Raw genomic sequence first — 21,552 nt, forward strand, 5'->3', positions numbered from 1 at the left:
GGACATAATATACTCACATTAAGTGTGATTTGAAAACGGATTCAGCAAATGAATATTTAGTGATACGGTAAAAGTGACCTATCCGAAGCGTTCTTACTTACTTCTGGGGGTTCGCAACCATCTGTGGCCGACCTCAGGTACAACTCAAACCTAAGTGGGGTTGATTACAGATATCCATGTGCGACAGTAGCTTAAAAACAAACGAGATAGATTTGAAGGAGGTAGAACCCTTTGTGGTTCGACTCCGGTGGCACCACCGCCACACCTGGTTCTGCCTAATAACAGCAGTGTTAGGCGCTGCTGTGTTTCGTTTAGAAGGGTGTGATAAGGGAGACATACTTTTCCGAGGCGTTCTAGCTTAGTCCTCAGGGGTACCGGCGCATCTGTGGCCGACGTTAAGAAGGAATCTAATCCTATCTGGGGTTGGTTGATTATAAATTAAAAAACAAACGAGATACCTAATACCTCCTATGCTATCTTATATATAAAATTCTTATGTCACAATGTTAGTTACCGTACTCCTCCGAAACGGCGTTACCGATTTTCACCAAATTTTATATGCATATTCATAGATCTAAGAATCGGCTACCATCTATTTATCATACCCCTAAGTGATAAGGGTTGTTCACCCTTAACATTTTTTTATTTATATGGCAACACGTTTGCCAGGTCAGCTACTTTCTATATAATATTTATTACATAAACAGCGGTTATATTTAATGAATATATGTACAAAACAGCACACTCATATAGACGTTAGATTAACCTATACGCCGCTAATTATTTGTCGACTGGCGTCCGTAATTGATGACTAGACAATTAATCTGAGTAAGATTAATTATCTACTCAACAGCTTTTACTCAAGAGGTTTTCTTTTATTTAACCTGTAACCCTAAATACTTTCACATGGATATATCTTTACATTTACATAGTATGTTCTTTATATGTCGTTAAAATATATGCATATCTATGTTTCAAGTTGTCAAGTAGAAGAAAAAAAGGTTTGACGGCGTAAACCGAAGCATAATCTGAATTATTCATTCTTAGGTTTTAATGAGGTTTTTTTCATGAATTTTCAGTAGCAAACCAAAAGTTGTAGGTGATACAGTCAGTCAAAGGTGTGTTGAAATTATTTAGGACTAAATTGGAATGCCCCATAGTGTCTACCTTTTCTCACTCTTCACACCAGAATACCGTTTAAAAAACTGCTGTTATCAGGCAAAAGTAATAATAAATGGAAAGATAAATAAAATATAAATAAATAAATATAAGATATATAGTAATAAATGATAAGCTAACATCATGAATGTTTGTTTTAACTCTCATCCTCTAACATCTATCCTGAAATAAAGATAGGATTGCTATTATTCCATTTAAGCACTCAACGTGAACATACCGCTTGCCGTCGACCGATGTGTTATTGATGACTCCCTAATTAATCTTACTCAGGCTCTGTTAAAGGGGTTATCTTTCACTTAAAGTGATTTATTGTGGGTCTCATTTACTGCTGGAATATCTAAACCTGTTTTTTCTTAGTTCTTTTGATTTTAATATTCAGTATTAACAAGCAACATTCCTATTTGATTTTTTTTTGCAACATTCATTGGAAACAGAAAAGTCATCCTCTTCAATTCTTCCCGATAAAGACGGCTTTGCTATTACACGTACTCAAAACAAAAAACAAAGTCAAAAAACAAAAATTATATCACATTGTTATCATGGATGAGTTTGCTGTTCTTGTGTACTTACACCAACAGAAATAGCATTGCCATCATGCTTTACGTATTAGCGCCAACATAACAGTCAATATATTTTTACAAAATTATCTCGCACAGTACACAAAAAACAGCAAACAGGATGAGTTTGCTAACATTCCGACACAGAAAGCATTGCCATCATGCTTTGCGTACTAGCATAACATAACATAACAGTAAACATATTTTTACAAGATTATCCCACACGGTACACAAAAAACAGCAAACTCATCCTCTAACATTCCAACAGAGATAGCATTGCCATCATGCTTTACGTATTAGCACCAACATAACAGTCAATATATTTTTAAAAAATTACGAGCATTTCACACAGTACACAAAAAACAGCAAACTCATCCTCTAACATTCCAACAGTGATAGCATTGCCATCATGCTTTACGTACCAATATATCGCTAATCGCCTGCCGGCATGTTATTGATGACTCACCAATTAATCTTCCTCAGTTTCCGCTGAAGGGTTCCATTTTCACTTAACGTGACCGCCGGCCAATTTATTTTTGGACGCCCGACGCGTGACCTTATCTTCCCTTTCGATAGGTTTGAAAAAGGGCTCTAAAACTATTTTTTTTTTGGTAAGAAAAATGTGGTTGTGATCGGATTTATTGACTATGCCTATAATATATGTTTTAGGGTTCTGTGCCCTAAGGGTAAAATGGGGACTCTATTAATAAGTTTCCGGTGTGCATCTGTCTATTATAGCAATGTATATCTTGAACCTTGACTTAGACTTTTTTCGTAATAAAACAATCAACATTTATAAATGTAGTAACCATACTAAAGGTGATAGAACTCTCTGTGGTTCGACTTCGATGGCAAAACGACAACACTTAATAACAGCAGTATTAAGGCTGCTGTGTGCTGGTTTGATGGTGGTGTGGTAAGGGAGACTTTTCCGAGGCATACCAACTTAGTCACTCAGTTATATCCAATCCAATCCAAATATAATCCAATCTCATATGGGGTTGAGTACAGATCTTTTTCGCCGGCAGTAGCCACTTACCATCAGATGGACTGCATGATCGTCTGCTACTCCTATATTATAAAACAAAACTAAGCAAAATTAGAATGAGCGGAAATATAACAAAAAATCTTCCAAAAGTGTCTCCACAATTCCAGATAATACGATTGCCATAAAATCCCTAATAAAGCGTAAATTCATAACACCATCAAGTATGAAAGTACCCTCGTAAACCTCTGACCCGTTGTGATATGAGACGTCGCTTTTATGTCATATAAAGCATAGTTTTACGGCTCGCTAGGCCGAACACGAGTGCTAAGTAGAGTATACTTTTTGCTTAAATGACTAGTTTTTTTGTGATTTATTTTTTTATGAAATAAGAGTAGCATAGTAGTAGTCGTTACCTGATGGTAAGTGGATACTGATGCTCATGTACCTACCCTAAATAAGATTAGATTCCTACCTTACGTCGCCTACAAATGTCTTTTTTACGCCACCCTTAAAACCAGAACACAGCAGCGAATACTGCTGTTATTTGGCAGAAAGAGGGGAAGCGGTGGTGCCGCCGGAAGCGAACAAATAACAGCCTAATAACAGCAGCGTTGAGTGCTGCTGTGTTCTGCTTTGTAGAATGTGGTAAGAACGCAATTTGTAACTAAACCTCATGATCCTTATCTTATCTGGGGTTGATTACAGACGTCCATGGGCAACAGTTACCGAAGCTAATTCAATACAATAAAAAAATCTTTCAATACAATGAAAAGCACGGCCTCTCTTCTCTTAATAACTTTATTATTTTTACATATAGAGTAATTAGGATGAGACCCTTATATAAATTAGGTGTCTGCGAAAACGACATTTACGTTCGATAACAAAATAGCAGGACGGAGCAGGGAATGGCAATACAAATGTTTTTCCTATCCCACGGGACAACTTAGGGAGCGGTTAAGCCGACCTTTAAGTATTATCTTTAGGCGTGGGAGTTAAGATTATGGGATTTTAGGATTTTTTTGTATCAGTTTTTTTGCGTAGGTTGATGTTTAAAATGTTTTAAGACGGAAAATTTATATAAAGTTGAAATATAAATTGTTTAGCAACTACATTATCAGTGCTATGTTTAAAAGTTAAGCCGACCTCAAGGTATTATCTTTAGGAGTGGGAATTAAGAATAATGGAGGGTTCCGTACCACCAAATGTTCATTATTTTTTAACTATTTTTCTTCATTTTATTATTTTCAACAATATTTAGTTATATGAAACAACACCTTCTATTACTATTCTGACAATGTGTCTATAATCACATAATGGCGTAGGGGTGATGTTGAATGATACGTAAATTAAAATATGTTTTATTGTTCTTATTTGTATTTATTATAATATCAGTTAAAGTTGTAAACGGATTGTAAAAATTTCAACTGTATTCCTAGTACGGTTTAACAGTTAGATCCAAAAATGCCGAAAAATACCGGTTTGTTGTATGGAGATCTCCATTAATTAATACTCAACTTCATTTTTTAACACGGTTTTATTAGCTTGGGTTGTATGTATGTATGTTTATTTTTAGTATTTGTTCTTATAACAGCCATCGTTATGCATCCATGTGAAAAATCAAGTGTTTATCTATTACGGTTCCAGAGATAGAGCACTGTGACAGACGGACAGACGGCGAAGTCTTAGTAATAGGGTTCTGTACCCAAAAGGTAAAAACGGAACCCTATTACTACTATTTATTATTTTAAAAGACTTCAAAATTGTCAGTCACAATATTTTATCTTATACTTGGTATCTAGTACCGGATCAGATCGTCTGCCGGTTTGTAACAGTATATACGTTTTAAATATACTTTTATCCTCGTAGTATACAGCAGATTACTTTGTAAGACCCAAAAGTCGGTAAGTCGCATAAATAAACATCTCGAGTTGGCTTAAATATTTCACTAAAAGCGAGTCGAACTTGCATATGGAGGGTTCCGTACGACCAATTTTCATTTATTTTATATTTTTGGTATTTTTTACCGTTGCAGCCATAGAAGTAAAAGTATTGTAGACCTATGAACTGTCTATCTATTACGATCCAATATATAAAGTGAAAAACACGGAAAAATACCGGTATCTTATACAGTGACCCCTATTTTCTTTCAAGTTTTTTTTTTTAATTTTTAGTATTTGTTGATAGCGTTCATCCTTGTAAATACTCTGTAAAAAAATTAACTGTAATATTACAGTTCAAGAGGTAGATTCTTGTTACATACGGATAGACGGACAGCAGAGGCTTAGTAGTAGGGTTCGGTTTTTACCCTTTAGGTACGGACCCCTAAAAACTCGAGTCGGATCTTAAAGTCTTAGCTCTGAGAGGTCGCTTTGAGATGTGTTCCGACGGTTGATTCACGAGACGCTAGCTGGGACGTCTCATGCTTGGAAATAGGACACATGTCTTTAAACAACTTATGTAATAGTATAAAGTTAGTTGTTATAAAATTAGAGTACAAACGAGAAAGCAGGTTTATACCGCTTCCTTACACGACTGTGACGTTAATGTTTTTGAGCTTATTTCTGCTTTGTTTAAATACTTGACTAATAGAGAATGCTCATAGAATGAAGATGGTATTTTTAAAGTACTAGAACTCCTTGTGGTTCAACTATGGTACACATCATGGTCAACATCGCCACACTTGTTTCTGCCTAATAACAGCAGTTTTAAGCGCGGCTGTGTTCAGGTTTGAAGTGTGACAAGAGAGATATTCTTTTCAGAGGCATATAGGGTTGTCCGCAGGGGTAGGGGCGCATCTATGGTCGATCTCAGGAGGGAATCTAAGTCTATCGCAGGTTAATTAAAGATGTTCATGGGTGGCAGTAGCCACTTACCATCAAGTGGACTGCATGCTCGCCTGCTATATTATTAAAAAAAATGTTCTACATAGTAAAACAATAAAGAAATAAATATTATGTCTCATTCTTTGGCAGCCCAAGCGGCTTGACGGATTCTAACAAAATATTATGAAGTGTCGTAACATTGGTCTAGGTAGTGTAGACCAATACATAGGCTATATTTTAAAACATTCTATGAGCTTTCATTAAAATTGTTTATTGCAAGTTTATTTCTTGAATATGACGATAGATATACAGTTTAAACTAAAATATGTTACGTGAAGACAGACATACACTTCAAAGATCTTTCCCAGTGATGTCTCGTGAGTCAACGTAAGACTCAAAGCGACCCCTTCAAAGCTTAAGGTTTTAAGACCCGCCTCAAGTTTTTTAAGTCAACTTCAGATGTTTATTTACGCCGCTTATCCTCTGCGCGTAATATTCTGTATTCTATTTTTAAATGAATATATTTTAAAATGTATTTCATTTAAAGTAAATTTACAGCAGTATTACTTGCTAAAGAAATGGAATTTATATTTTTTAAAGTGATTTTTAAACGAAGTTTTTAAAGATTTATCGTTTGATGGAGGTCATCATCACCGTCATATTGCTTGGATTATATCTAAGGCCTGTGCCAGACTTAAATAAATATTTAAACAAGGACTTTGCTCACTCATTTGAACACTTATTTGTTTATTTTTTTTAGCCTGTCACTCATGTCGTGGTCACCTAGCAACTGGACTTTGCGCATGTGTAGCAGGCGCCGCACATATTTGAAGTTTGAACGCTTTGTTGTGCGCATGAAAAACCGACACCAAATGGCAGTGCAAATATTTGAAGCAAGCTTTGAACAAATACTCAACTTACAAACTTACAAATAAATAAATTCATTCATTCATTCATTCAAATACCGGTGCTTCACTGTGTTCAAATGTTTGTGCTATGTCTGGCACGAGCCTATAATTCACGGACAAAAAAATTGTTTCGTGCTAAAAGTAGATAAATATAAAAAATAATGTAAAATGATTTCATTACTGAGTTTTTAATAAAAAGTCACGACATAGTTAGTTAGTCACGACCTGTTTAGGCTGTTTGTTTATAATTTGTGAACTATTTTAGAGCTAAAAATATTTAAAAAGAACTTGTTGAAAGGGTTAAAAGTGTTAAGAAAATTAAATGTTAATCTAGTGTTAAAATTTACTAAGCTTATTTTGGAAAACAGCATTTTAAATACTTCATAGTTTTTAATTAACAAAGATACTATCGGTTCTAAGGCAACAAGGCGAACAAGAGGCGGGAGAGTTGCATGCCGCCAGGTGTCTAGCTTAGTCTCAGACCAAAAACTAAGACAAGGCCTCGCAGAACATTGAATCACATAACTGGCATTTGACCGTGCGTGTGGTGAATATCGTCACTGTCACGGCAAATTGAAGTTTTTACGTACGATAAACCACACGCCGACATTTTTTTTTAATACAATATGACAATGTTTTACTTAATAAATATTAATTATGGTTCTTAATAATAAAAAGCAAACCAAAGCAAACCAACATTCAAGACAGCTGCACTGAACGTAATTCCCATGATTTGTATTGCGTGAGACCTACACAAATCGGCAAAATTTGGTTTTATTTTATAAATTGTTTGTTGTGAGAAGCTTAGTCTTGCATTTTTGGTCTGAGTATTCGGCCAAGTAGTTTTTAGCGTATTCACAACTTTGTACTTATCTTACGATTCTTTATGAATTATTTTTAACTTTTTAGCGATCTGAAGTCATTTTTGTGTTATTTTTAAGCAGTTATTATGTAGGTAGTACCTACCTACTAGGTACCTATTAGAAGTTAATTTTTACTTGCTATATTGGTAAAAGAAAACAAAATGAGAAAATCCGTATAAATTTTCTAAGAGTTGTTAAAAATTAAAATAATTCGTATACGAGTCGAAATCGCACATGGAAGCTTCGGTACTACCAAATGTTCATTATATTTTACTTACTTTTATAAAATAACCATATTAAAGTATGTTTTGTTGTTCTTATTTGTATTAATTATAATAGTAGTTATAGTAGTAGATGGATTGTAAGAAAATCAACTGTTTTCCTAGTAAGGTTTAACAAAAACAAAGATCGAAAAGAACAACATCGAAAAATGACGAAAAATATCGATTTGTTGTATGGAACCCCCCTTTAATATTCAACTTTTTTATATTTTTAGTTCATCTCATGCAAGGAGAGGCGTGCCCAGCAGTGGGTTAGGAATGGGTTGACAAGTAATACGCTCGTAGCAACAAATCTAAAATCCCGGCTGAGGTCGGAAGCCGCATAAAGGCTACCTCCAATTTAGCCCTATTGTTTAGCCGAAACCAATCCACGTAGATCGTTATAGCTCCGGGTTCACCAAAACTTTTACATAAAATATTATACTTAAGTAGTTTATTTTTTTTTAATAATTGTACTTTGAACGTGGTAGAATTCATCGTGGTTAAGCTAAGGAGACTATGTCTTAGAGTAAGGTCGTTTGCCCACCGCACCGTCACCGAGCCGATACCGAGAACGAGATTATTTCGGGCCGATTTTAATATATCGTGACGGCGATACACCGACGACTGATATCGGCGGTTTATTTGTTCCAGCTGTCATGCGTGTGACGGCAGTGTATGGACAAGTTGCAATGTGTTTTATATTGCCAGCACATCGGCCCGTCAACATCTCGGTGCCGATCTAGCGATCACACCGATCTACTCGAAATATCGGTGGCCGGGATGGCGGTGCTCGGGTGACGGGCGTGCGGTGGACAAACGGCTATAGTAAATGTATGTACGCTACTTCGGCGCCGTCATTAATTATCCGTATCGGCTCGACGGTGGCGGTGGACAAACAGCGTAAGAGCTAAACGCTGCGATGTTTTTGGTATGAAATTTGTGGTATTGAAACGTGGCGTTTCAATTTAGGAGTAGCAAGGCATCTTTCGCCGACCTTAGATAGGACTCTATCTGCGGTTGATTATAAATGTCCTTGGCAAATACCAACATCAAGTAGACTGCATGCTCGTTTTTGCTTAAAAATTTCACTATTCTTAAAATATTCCTGAGATATAAAAGTGCCCTAAAGTTAACCGTAAAAAATCTTACTTGAGTATGGCTGTACCTTGAAAACATTTATGAAGCTACCTTACCTTCCCTCAGACAAACATATTTATTTTAGATTTTATAAGTGTAAACAAAATCGCCAAGTACGAGTCGAACTCGCACATGGAGGCTTCCGTACCACCAAATGTTCATTATTTTTTACTTATTTTTATAAAATAAACTTATTACTTAAAATATGTTTTTTGTTCTTATTTGTATTTATTATACTAGTAATTATAGTAGTGAACGGATTGTAAAAATCCAACTGTCTTCCTAATACGGTTTAAAAGGTAAATCGAAAAATAGCGAATAATACTGGTTTGTTGTTCAACTTTAATTTATTTTTAGTATTGGTTAATATAGCGGCCACCGTAATGCATCATCTGTAAATTTCAAGTGTCTATTATGGTTACAGAGATAGAGCCCTGTGACAGACGGTCAGAGAGCGAAGTCTTAGTAATAGGGTTCCGTTTCTACCCTTTGGGTATGGAACCCTAAAAATAAGTTTAACAAAAATGATCTAAATCACTCAATATTTATTCATTCGTTATTTATATAGATTATAATCGTTATTTATCTAATATATTTTAATCACGATTAGTTAAACATCAAATATATTCGGAAACCCCACAAAATCCCAGCTCAAAATTCGCTCTATTGTTCCAGGGAAACCAATCAACATGGCGGGACTTGTGTTGTTCGTCCTTGTATCCATCACGAGTATTGGTAAGTTATTTTTGTATTAATTTTTTGCTCAGATTTTGTGAAATTCTACCTTTACAAGACTATAAGCATAACTATAGCATCTTTCATCATCATCATCAACCCATTACTGTCCTGCTAGACATGGATCTCCTCTCAGAATGAGAAGGATTAGGCCATAGTCCACCGTGCTGGCAAAGTGCGTATTAGTAGACTTCACATACCATACATAGGATTTGAACCTCGGACCCCTCGATCAAGAGGTCGAGTTTCTTAACCTATCTATCACTGCATTTACAAACACCTTTACATTGGTCCTATAAAATTTTTAAGTTCGATAGCGTACTAGTAGACAGCGGCCCTAGCCAAAATGTTAGGTGTTGCAACATCTCACGGTGGCGCTCCCTAAGTCCTGGCGACGTCACCTGGGCGGAGCCTGAAGGGGCACCGCGCTAAGAGGACTCCGGTTGCGTTCCGTTGGAGATCCCGGAGTCCTCTACGCAGCGCCGAGGACGGCCACCGGGGGGGGTTTTAGTGCGGTAAGAGTCCCACATAACCACGTATCGCTCCCACGGCACCGGGTACCTTTTGAAGGTTTCCCCCTCGTTAACAAAAATAAAAAGGTCCTGGCGACGTTTGTTTTTTCTTTTTTTTTTTGCTCGCCACCTCTCGGGCCTAGAGCCGTGGCATTTTGCCAGAAAAAGAATATGTACGTTGCAGCCAAGTAGCTTAAGTAGCCGTTTCATTAACAGCCTCTTTACTGAACAGTGACAGTGACACTCGGGTGTTTTCGGTGCCCTTTGTATGACGGCGCCCGACGTGGTCACATTAGTCGCAACGCCCTAGGGCCACCAATGATGTTAGACTCCAATATGGTTCGACTTCGGAGATACGACCATCACATCTCTTTCTGCCTAATAATACCAGTTCGACTTGCTGGCTACTTCTATACTTTAAAAAAAAATAGCAGCTTTAAGCACTGTTTTGGTTTGAAAATGGATGTATGAAGAAGAATGGTAAGACAGACACATCGTCCCAACGTGGCCTAATCCTCAGGGGTAGCTTCTGTGACCGACATCAGATAGGACTGTAGAACTATTTGGGGTTGATTACTTATGTCTTTGGGGATTAATGGTCGCTTACCATCAAGTGACTACATGCTCATTAGCTTCTTCAATTTGTCAAGAAAACAAAATGTAGACAGATAAAATACTGTATCAATTGTTTTCATTATTTTTTATTTTGTTTTATTTCATTTCGTTTCATTGTTTCATTTTGTTTCTTTTTTATTTCTACTTTAAAACATTTGTAATGTATGAATAAAATATATTTTAAAGTATTTACGCTGCTGTGTTCTAGTTCAAAAAGCTTTTCAATTATAGACGTACCAGTACGGCCGACCGAAACAAACAGTTTCCAAATTAATTGGATGTTTCATACAACATATGAGCAGGCAAGTTTCCATAATCTCATTAGATTTGCATAGAATGATCCATAATCAGGTATTTCCATACCGACAAAGTTTTAATTATACCGCAAAATTAATTTTGGATTAAGTTCACACCAGTAATTAATGTTTCATTATGATTTTCAGTTTATAGTGTTAACCAGACTTCTAGAATCAATAGTATGGAATTTTACAAATTTATGAATTTCATCTGATGTCACGTGGCCTTAGCTCTAAGGGCTCTAACACGAACGACAACAGTTATAGTCAAGTAGTTAAGAAACTCGACCTCTTGATCGAGGAGTCCGAGGCTCAAATCCCAGGCACGCATCTTTGATTTTTAAAGTTATGTGCGTATTACAAATTAATTATCACTTGTTCTATCGGTGAAGGAAAAAAATGTGAGAAAACCTGCATATTCACAATTTAGACGAATCCAACAATACGTCATATGTTTAAATCTATCAAGCCATTGGGCGTGCCAAAGAATGACAAACGTTCATACAAACATACACACACATACAAGCACACATACACACAAACACACGACATTACCCTCCAGTCGGATAAGTGTTCTATTTCTGATAAAATTTTCAAGAGTCACAAGTTATAGGAACTAAATCCACATGGGCGCACTATTTTTTTGCATCCGAAAGCCGTGAATTTCCCTAACAATTGAGCGGAACGAAACGAGAGGAACAAAACAGCAAAAATTTACACTTGCTACCTAAATTTACTGCGTAATTACTCCGTACCCGGTTTTGTCCGACATCCAGTCGAAATTCGCATTCGAAATATGAGAAAGTCTAGCAAAAAGGTTTACCAACTTTGTAGTCCTTAAAAATACAAGATCAAAGACACGAGAACGGGGCAAAACATTGCTTTTCCCATCCCTAGTTGCGTCCGAAATTCGCGTTGGTTCCAAAAAAGCGTATCGCGTTTCCTTTCGAAAAATCGTCTCTTTATACTGTTACACTGGGAATGTTTCAACTTGCAACGTTTATAGGACCTTTTGATTACGCAAGCGCGAAGCGTCGAGATAATATTGCGGGCTGGAAATGAAGATAAAAAATACAGGATGTTCGTGGACTCATTAAAATTTATACAGCCCAATGCGTTTGTAAGCACTATTGTAAACAAAGCCAGGCTTTTTATGTAGTTCCTCGTTAGAGCAACAGTTATTACTTGAGAATTCTCAATTTTAACATTTAGTCAATTTTCGTTGCAACGTAATTGAAGGATGAGGTTTAATTTGACGGTGAATAGTAATTTACTACTGCTAGCGTAATTGTAATTAATATATTACATTTTATATTATTTTTATAATATAATTAATCAAAACTAAAAAAATACACCCTGTATCTTATGAAGGCGTAGAGCATCATAACAATTCTAAATAGGGTATAAAGTCATGTGTATTTTTTACATAAGTCATATGTAGTAGAAAGAACCTGTAAATTTAAAAGAGTGCATTTTCACAGAAAAAACTTGTATGGTATTTTTAAAAATATTTTTGACATAAATGCGAAAAAACTTGAAAAGTCGACTACTGTAAACATACATACTGTACAAAAGTTATATACATACCTATATCTACTACACAGTATGTACTAAAAACGTATTTTTGAAGTTATTATACTAAAATGCTTCTTTTCGTGCGCTATGAAAGGTATATATTTAAACCACCACTAAATAGGAACTCACTCGCATCATCTCTAGCTTTAGAAGTACATATTAATCCTACAAATCCTCACAAAGGATCTCTTATCAAAGTAACATAACTATTCAAGATAACAGAACATATTATCCTCCTTTGACCTCTAACATATTCGCTATTAATTAAATTAATTATTAAACCCACACATCAAACGCGCTGTTATGCCTTTGATGCTTGTATTAGGCAGAGCTTCTAATGATCTTGTCAAAGAGTAAAGAAATAGAGAGCATAATAATAATTTTGAAGGTAGAACCCTTTGTTGTAAGCCTCCGGCGGCACCACCGCCGCATCTCTGCCTAATAACAGCTGTGTTAAGCGCTGCTGTGTTCTGGTTTGAAGAATGTGTTACGGGAGACATACTTTTCAGACGCGTTCCAGCTTAGTCCTCAGGGGTAGCAGCGCATCTGTGGCCGACCTAATGTAGGAATATGTAATCCTACCTGGGGTTGATTACAGATGTCCATGGGCGACAATAGCCACTTATCACAAGGTGGACTGCATGCTCGTCTGCTGCTCTTATATTATAAAATAATAATAATAATATCCATAGAAATAATCGTAATAAATAATTTTAGTTTAGACTAATATTATCGCGGAATTAAGACAATTTAATATATTTTCTTTAGTGTTTTTTCTGTCGTGAAACTCCTATACGCTTACAAATATTTGCAACTTTATTAATAGATAATATTTTTTAATACGAGCCTTACTAATCATTTCTGTTCAATTTAGAGTTGCAAAGTTTTATTATGTGATTTTTGATTTTTTTTTTGCATGAACGCAATTAGGCACAATACTTGCTACTCATATCTACGATTGTACTTCTGCGGCTTATTTAATCTTTGCTCATATTAATTCACGGGATTTTATAACATGGAAATTTATAAGATCTCGTCTATTTTGCATGTTTATTACGCTTTGTATTAACTTAACGAGTTATTGTCAATGCGGTACCAATTATAACGTAAGATTTCCTTTTTAAAATTAAGTAATTTTTACCACAATCTACTTATTTTGGAGGAATTTCCCTTTTTTAAACATAGAAGTCTTGTCTTGTGGTAGAACCTGTTGTGGTTCGACTCCGGCGGCACCACCGCCATACCTATTTCTGCCTTATAACAGCAGCGTTAAGGGCTGCTGTGTTCTGGTTTGAAGGGTGTGGTAAGGGAGACATACTTTCACGAGACGTTCCAGCAATAGCTGTGGCCTACGTCAGGTAGGAATATGTAATCCTATTGGGGTTGATTATAGATGTCCATGGGCGGCAGTAAACACTTACCATCAGGTGGACTGCATGCTCGTCTGCTACCCCTATATTATAAAAAAGTGGCATAGGTACGGTTGATGGTAAATGTCTACTACCGCGAAAACCCATCTTTACTCAACTAAAGTGGTATAACCCACTGTGGTTCGACTTCGGCGGCATCGCCACACCTATTTCTGCCTAATAACAGCAGTTCTAAGCGGTGCTGTGTCCTGTACCCTTACCATGAGTTTTTACATTTTGACAAATATGACTATAGATAGTTCTTACACAATCCGCTAGGGGCGCTGATTGGAAATTGTATGGGCAAATACGTAAACAAATACCAAAACAGTCATATTTGTCAAAACGTAAAAACTCATGGTAGGGGTACTGGTTTGAAGGAACATCATCATCGGGTATTTACGGTAGATTGCATGCTTCTGTGTTACATTATAAAAAAGATAAAAATAGATATTACTGCAAAAAAATCAACAAAACAAAAAATACGATTTTTTGTTTAAGTACCCCATATATTTTTCTGAATAGATCCCCGTTACTTCTAAATCATATTACGTTTACATTCTAACAGTAAGGCATATTGATATTCCAATTTCTAGCATTGCCACAAACGGAATACCAAACAGGTGGTACATAATTCATAAATGGTACAACCTTGATAAATGTAGCACATTTATCGTATCGATTTCACCGTTCTTTTTCCTGACATTGAAGTATCGTCGAAATATATTTTGGAAACGTACTTTCGTTAATCGAATATAAAGCCCCGTATTGATGGTTCAGTGACGGAATTTTGAGCTTTTTGTAAGGGTATTAGGGGTTTATGGAAAAATGGGGTGGGGGTGTAATTATGTCGGTCGTGTCATTACTAATAATCTTGTGGTGTGAATTTTGATCTCTCACAGGATTGAGGACCCTCGTGGAGCTGTCACCATACCGGTTTGACGCGCAAAGATCTGGGTTCGATTCCCGATCAGATCTGAATGATGAATTTAGATATATGTTCTAGTCTGGGTGTTTGTGTATTCGTCTGTGTGTGTTCATAGTACTTCATAGCACCCACGATGCAGAGGCGCGTCCTGTGGGACTATGATTGTAGAAAGCGTTTATTTTTTTCTGATGTTCAGAGTTAAAATCGATGGTCTAGTGTGCGTATTACAAATTAATTAGATATTTAATGGTGAAAAAACCCTTAGGTACCTACGTACATGAGAGTTCACTAAATATAGTGGCCAAGTGCGAAATTAACGCACACACGGTGGGTTCCGTACCACAAGTTTTTCATTTATTTTTTATTTTAGTGTTATTTATCATTTGAACTATCTACCTATGACGGTGAAGGGACACATGCTTTTCGGTAGCACTCTAGCTTAGTCCTCTAGCTTAGTCTAGAGTAGCGGCGTATCTAAGACCGACCTCAGGTATGGATCCAATCTTTCCTAGGGTTAATTGCAGATGTCCATGGGCGGCAGTAGCTACTTAACATCAGGTGGACTGCATGCTCGTCTGCTACTTCCATATTATAAAAAAGTCTTCAGCTCATTTGTAGCCGGTTTCAGGCTACTTGATCGGCTTTGAGTAAAACCTATTCTATATGAAGCTCTTCTCCATTCTCATAAATGATCAAGTAGACCCATTTACTTCGATACTTTCAAATATAAGGGTGGCACACCGCGGGGCACATCTAGTTATTCATTTCGATCCCCTGAGGATATTACAGCGTAACGAAAGAGAATATTTTTGTGTAGCTCCTAATTTATTACGCTTCCGTGGAGAGTAATATATTCGTATGAACATATGGATGCTAATGGAATATCAACAGTAATGTGTGGGATGCGTTGCTATTTTATGAAATTTAAATAATATGAGCATGCAGTTCATCTGATGGCAAATTGTCACTACTGTACATGGACATGTTAAGTATACCAAATAAGTTGGTAAAAGTTTGAAGGTCGTGAAACCCTTCAAAATTCAACTCTAGAGGCACCACTGCCACACATATTTCTGCCTTATTTTTAAGAAAAGATGAGCATGCAGTTCATCTGATGGTAAGTAGTCACTGTCTCTAGTTCTATGGACATGTACCTAATACATACCAAATAAGTTAAGTTGGTAAAAGTTTGAAGGTGGTGAAACCCTTCGTGGTTAACTCTGGAAAGACTAATGCCACACTTATTTCTTCCTTTTTAAGTAATAGATGAGCATACAGTTCACCTGATGGTAAGTGGTCACTGCCGCCTATGGATGTGTAATGCATACCAAATAAGTTATGCAAAACTTTGAAAGTTGAACCCTTCGTCGTTCAACATATTTTGAATGTCATGGTATAGTTGTAAGCTCTAACATTGTACTGTCAGGAGGTTCCGGAATCGAACCCTGAACGAACAAACAATGAATTCACCTTTGCGTCTGGGAATATGCTTCATCCAAATCACGCACAACAAGTGAGCGTAGACGTTTATTTAAGTACTTTTCACGTTATCTTTTTGCAGACCGTACCGGTGAATGGAAATAGAAAATGAGTTTTGAGGTTTCCCCTTTCAGAACGTCAAAGGCTTTGCGGCCGCATGCTAAGGGTCCGTTCACACGATGGCTCGGAGAGCATCGGCTCGCATTTTTCTTTTGACACAGAACGGATCGTATACGCTTGGAGCGGAATCGCCAACTATTTCACATAGACCAGCTGGTAAAGATCTGTACCCTTAGTATGAGTTTTTACGTTTTGACAAAAAATACTGTTTTTTTTTTGGTTACGTATTTCCCATATATTTCCAATCTATTCTGATACAATCCGCTAGGGGCGCTGATTGGAAATGTTTGGGCAAATACGTAAACAAAACAGTCATTTTTATCAAAACGTAGAAACTCATACTAAGGGTACTGAAAGCGGATGCGCTTGCAATCGGAGCCGGTTGGCTGCACGAGGGAGAATGAACACGCAGTCAGAACCGGTCGGCTTTTCTTATTATTTCACATGAACCGCATTGAAGCATTCTTAACGACAAAAGAAGTGCATATGCAAAAATAAACCTTAAAACAATTACTGAAAACTCTGTTTCCAACGTCATAAAAATCTGCTCTTCTCTCCGAGCCGGTCTGTGTGAACGGACCCTTAACACTAACTAAGACTGCTCACTGCAATGCTTTTAAAGCATCAGATAGCGTGGATCTCGTCAGGTGTTTGCAAAATGTGTCTTTTTGAAAGGGAATGTACAAAGATATGAAAAAGTGAAAGACGTAGGACGTATTTGATATATTTTGAGGAAGAGACAAAAACATAAATGGTGACAGACACAATTAATATAAAAAATAAACTCAATAGCTTAAAAAATCTATGTCACTGGCACAATTTAGACAAATCCAACGGCTCCTCATACGTTAAAATCATTCAATCGTTTGGACTGTAGGAGTGTAAGCGTTTAAGCGTCTGTTGGGCGTGCCCAAGAATGAGACATATATATTATATATACTCCAAAAACATTACCTTCCACAAGGTAAAAAGCGTTTTATATTAAACTTTGAGTTTTTTTTAATAATATAAGAGTATCAGACGAGCATGCAGTCCACCTGATGGTGTGGCTACTGTCGCCCATGAACAACTGTAATCAACCCGAAATAGGATTAGATATTCCTACCTGAGGTCGGCCACAGATGCGCCGCTTCGCCTGAGGACTAAGCTGAAACGCCTCGGAAAAGTATGTCTCCCTTACCACACCCTTCAAAACGGAATACAGCAGCGCCTAACACTGTTATGAGGCAGAAATAGGTGTGGCGGTGGTGCCGCCGGAGTCGATGTAATCACTTACATGCCAGATGTTATCATCTTGTATGTAAGTCAACCGGTATTCACACCCTTTCACTGACACAAAACTTGCTTTACGCTAGAGATAGGTTTGGTCTTGGTTCCTCCTCAGTCTAACTTCAAATCAATCAAATAAAATCAAACTTCACTTAACTTCACTGATTCAACCTCCTTTCAATCCATCTTTAAGTGATTCAAGACACTTATTACATTAAATATAGATGCTTGTGGAAAATCATTTATTACGTCAAGCATCAGCTAATTTGAACAAAAAATCATAGAAACAACTTCCAAAAATCCTTTTAACCTCAACATTTCAAAAGCATAAACGTTGGCGTTAAATAAACGAGTTTAAATCCCAATTTTATTTGACTTTCGGATCCCGACGTTAAACTCCGCATAAAGTTTAACGCTGAAATGCGTTGTGATGCCCATATTACGGGATCTCATAAAAACCCATATTACCGTACCTTGACCACCGGTCTTTCCGTAATTCAAAAAGGATTTAAAAGGGCTAAAGCACACACTCTCAATCCCATGCTGGTCCAATGTTATTATGTTATTATTTTGTGTCACAAGGCGGCGTTCTCTAATTGTTTGGTTAATCAATAAAAAAAAATTAATAATTGTTTAATAACTAAAATCACAATATGTGCACTAATGAACTTTTAAATATTTCAAATTAGACTTTATTTTCCATTGGAAAACAGCTGCCAGAGCGTTCTTCGAATGTTGACCTTGAAAACAGTTTAGTAGGAATCGATTTAGAACAAATGTCATCCTGATTTTTTTATTATGGTTTTCTACTTTAGCTTCATAAACATATGTACGTTATTCAAAAAGTATAAGTGTTAACTTATTAAGGTGGTAGAACCCTTTGTGGTTCGACTCCGGCAGCACCACCGCTACACCTATTTCTGCCTAATAACAGCAGTGTTAGGCGCTGCTGTGTCCCGTTTTGAAGGATGTGGTAAGGGAGACCGGCTTTTCCGAGGCGTTCCAGCTTAGTCCTCAGGGGTAGCGGCGCATGTGTGGCCAACCTCAGATAGGAATATCTAATCCTATCTGGGGTCGATTACAGATGTCCATGGGCGGCAGTAGCCACTTACCACCAGGTGGACTGCATGCTCGTCTTCTACTCCTATATTATAAAAAAAACTTTATCTTGATGAAAATCTAATTCAAAATTACTGATTTATCATAATATTGGAGTGCATTTTATTTATTGGATCTTTTTACTACGAGTACGAATCCTACGATAATAATAATTCAACGAAGTCTATATAACTTTAGTAGTCATTACAGCAATAAATCCATGAATAATATTAACATAGAGACCCATATTTTATAGAACAGGTCAAAGTACAAGGAAAAAAGGTCACATAAAATCTGTAATAACTGTTGAATGACAAAAGGAGCGGTTTTTAGAAGTGTGGATTATAGTTTTTAGAAAAGAAGCCGACGATCTCTTGGATTATGGCGTTATTTAATCTATAAAATTATCACAATACCTATTATTTTTATACAAAAGGTAAATTAATTTCAATAAGTAAATAACTCTGAAATATGATGTCGTCATGAACCTCCTTACTGTCATACTGCTGGGTATAGGTCTCCTCTCAGAGTGAGAAGAGTTTAGGATATAGTTCACCGACTTTATTCACATTTGAAAACTTCTTTAGACCTTTCAGGCTTGTAGGTTTATTCACTATACCTATATTCCTTCACCAGTATCTTCTTAAAGTGCCTCTCCAACTATTAAAGGTTGCTTATCAGCTTCTTGCTGTCCTCTTTGCTTTTAGCTCTGCTTGCTTGCTTTGCTTTTTTCACCATTATATCAAGTGTTCATTATTTTTTAATACGCACATAACTTAAAATAATCTTTCAAAATTTTCACTATTCTTTATAATTTCAGATTTGGCCTTTCACATTTGAAAAATACATCCTTTAACAAAGATAATCTATAGTACACATAATATCTAAAAAAGCCTAAATCCAAAATTTCACCACAACGTTTTGGGAATTCAAATACGAAATCTAAATGGAATGTCAAATCCTGGCAACAAAAGTAAAAAAAAAAATATGCGACGTTGCATGCATTTTAATGAGCGCATGGTGCATATGCAAACATCGTAGCTTCGGTCAGTTTTGTTCTGTGCAGGTTGCAGACTTTTCTTTTTTCAAAGATAGTTCTGTTTTTTTGCCCACCTGGGATATATTCGGGTTATGTTTTTGAATGTGTGTATTTATGTGCATCTATTTCTATGGCTTGGCCTATGAAGTGCACGTCTTTATGAATTATATTACTGCTATAGAGGTGCCGTTAGATAAGCCGATAAAAAAATAAAACTTCTGTGTTAATTTTTCTTTTTAGGTGAGATGATTGTGACTTTATTACCTATTGTTTTTTACCACGTTGTCGGGTTTTCGATGTTTTTATTATATTTAATTATTATTATATTCATTTTTTTATAATATAGGAATAACGCAGGAGCATGCAATCCATGACGGCAAGTGCCTAGTGCCGCGCTTGGACACGTGTATTCAATCCCAGATAAGATTAACCTTATTTTGGCCATAGACGCGCTGCTATCCCTGAGAACTAAGCTGGATTGCATCGGAAAGGTATTTCTCACGAATATAGCTCATTAACAATGCGAACTGAGTTCGAACAACAGTTCAAACAAACCCAAGCAGTTCCCAGAACTAAATATCATATGTCAATTTTCACTCAGAACTATGAATGAAACATAAATTTCATTTCAACATTTTGGAAACCGCAGTTTGCAGTACAGGATAAAGGTACGAGCTGTAAATGAAACCTTTGATACTTGTTACGTTACCACATTCAACTGTGCTCTGCTGCCGGGGTTTCTGCAAATCACATATACAAGGCTGATTTTTGAACTGGCCAAAGCCAAAGCTATGGGAAACAGTGAAGAAATGCTCAAACTAGTCAAATTTTATATTTACATTTTTCCAATATTTTGATAAAAAAAACATCCTGTATCATTGCGATGTTCATATTGTGATATTTTTTTGGTGGCTGCAGAGGGTAGTTAATATCTTTTAAGCGTATACAGGTATGTGTTATTCTTTGGCACGCCGTGCAAGCCAAACGACTTGAAGGATTTTAACATTGAGATGTCGTTGGATTCGTCTAAATATAAACCATAATCTATATTTTTTAACGGACGGATCTTAAGTTTTATTATAATTCTCTACCTATAACATGAATATAGCTCAGTAACAAATAACGGGCTGTAAATGAAACCTTTGATACTTGTTACGTAACCACATTCAACTGTGCTCTGATGCCGGTGTTTCTGCAAATCACATATACAGGGTGATTTTTAAACTGGTGGTAAGCCAAAGCGCAATTTCAAAGTAATCACGGGGTCAAGTGATTTCGTCATCTATTCATTACTATCCCACTACTGGGCACGGGTTTCTTCTCGTAATGAGTTTAGGATATAGTCCACCGCGCTGATCAAGTGCGAATCGGTAGACTTTTCACACATTTTTTCAACTTATTTAAGACTTGGGCATGGAGATTTCCTCAGATTTTTTTCCTTCACCTTTATTAATTTCTAATAAACACATAATTTAAAAAATCAGAAATGCATGCCTAGGGTTTAAACCTAAGAGCCCACCCCGCTAAAAAATGAACTATATATCGAATAATGGAACTGACATTAATTACTAAGGTTAATATCATAATAACGTTTTTTTTTTCAATTTTATTATCATGAAGTAATATAAATATCTAAGCCAAATTGTATTCTTGTTCTTAAGAAGGCAAAGGTATCCTCGAGACCAGTCTAACCCTTCCTACAATCTATGTTGACAAAGCTATGGGATATGACGGTTAGCGTCATAACTTGGTCCTTAGGG

At 36.4% G+C, this 21,552-nt stretch overlaps 1 protein-coding gene across 1 annotated transcript in view; it reads left to right on the forward strand.

Annotated features, from left to right (window-relative positions):
* LOC140755199 (cell adhesion molecule Dscam2) overlaps nt 1-21,552 on the forward strand; it is a 208,590-nt gene that overhangs the window by 36,006 nt on the left and 151,032 nt on the right. The window contains exon 2 of the mRNA XM_073090415.1: nt 9,393-9,452. Coding sequence (XP_072946516.1) covers nt 9,407-9,452 — 46 coding nt within the window. The 5' untranslated portion in view covers nt 9,393-9,406. The remainder of the gene's footprint in view (nt 1-9,392; nt 9,453-21,552) is intronic.

Source organism: Epargyreus clarus, unplaced genomic scaffold, assembly GCF_041222505.1.
Source record: "Epargyreus clarus isolate Ecla_fem2 unplaced genomic scaffold, WU_Ecla_fem_2.2 ptg000032l, whole genome shotgun sequence".
NCBI classification, from domain to species: domain Eukaryota; kingdom Metazoa; phylum Arthropoda; class Insecta; order Lepidoptera; family Hesperiidae; genus Epargyreus; species Epargyreus clarus.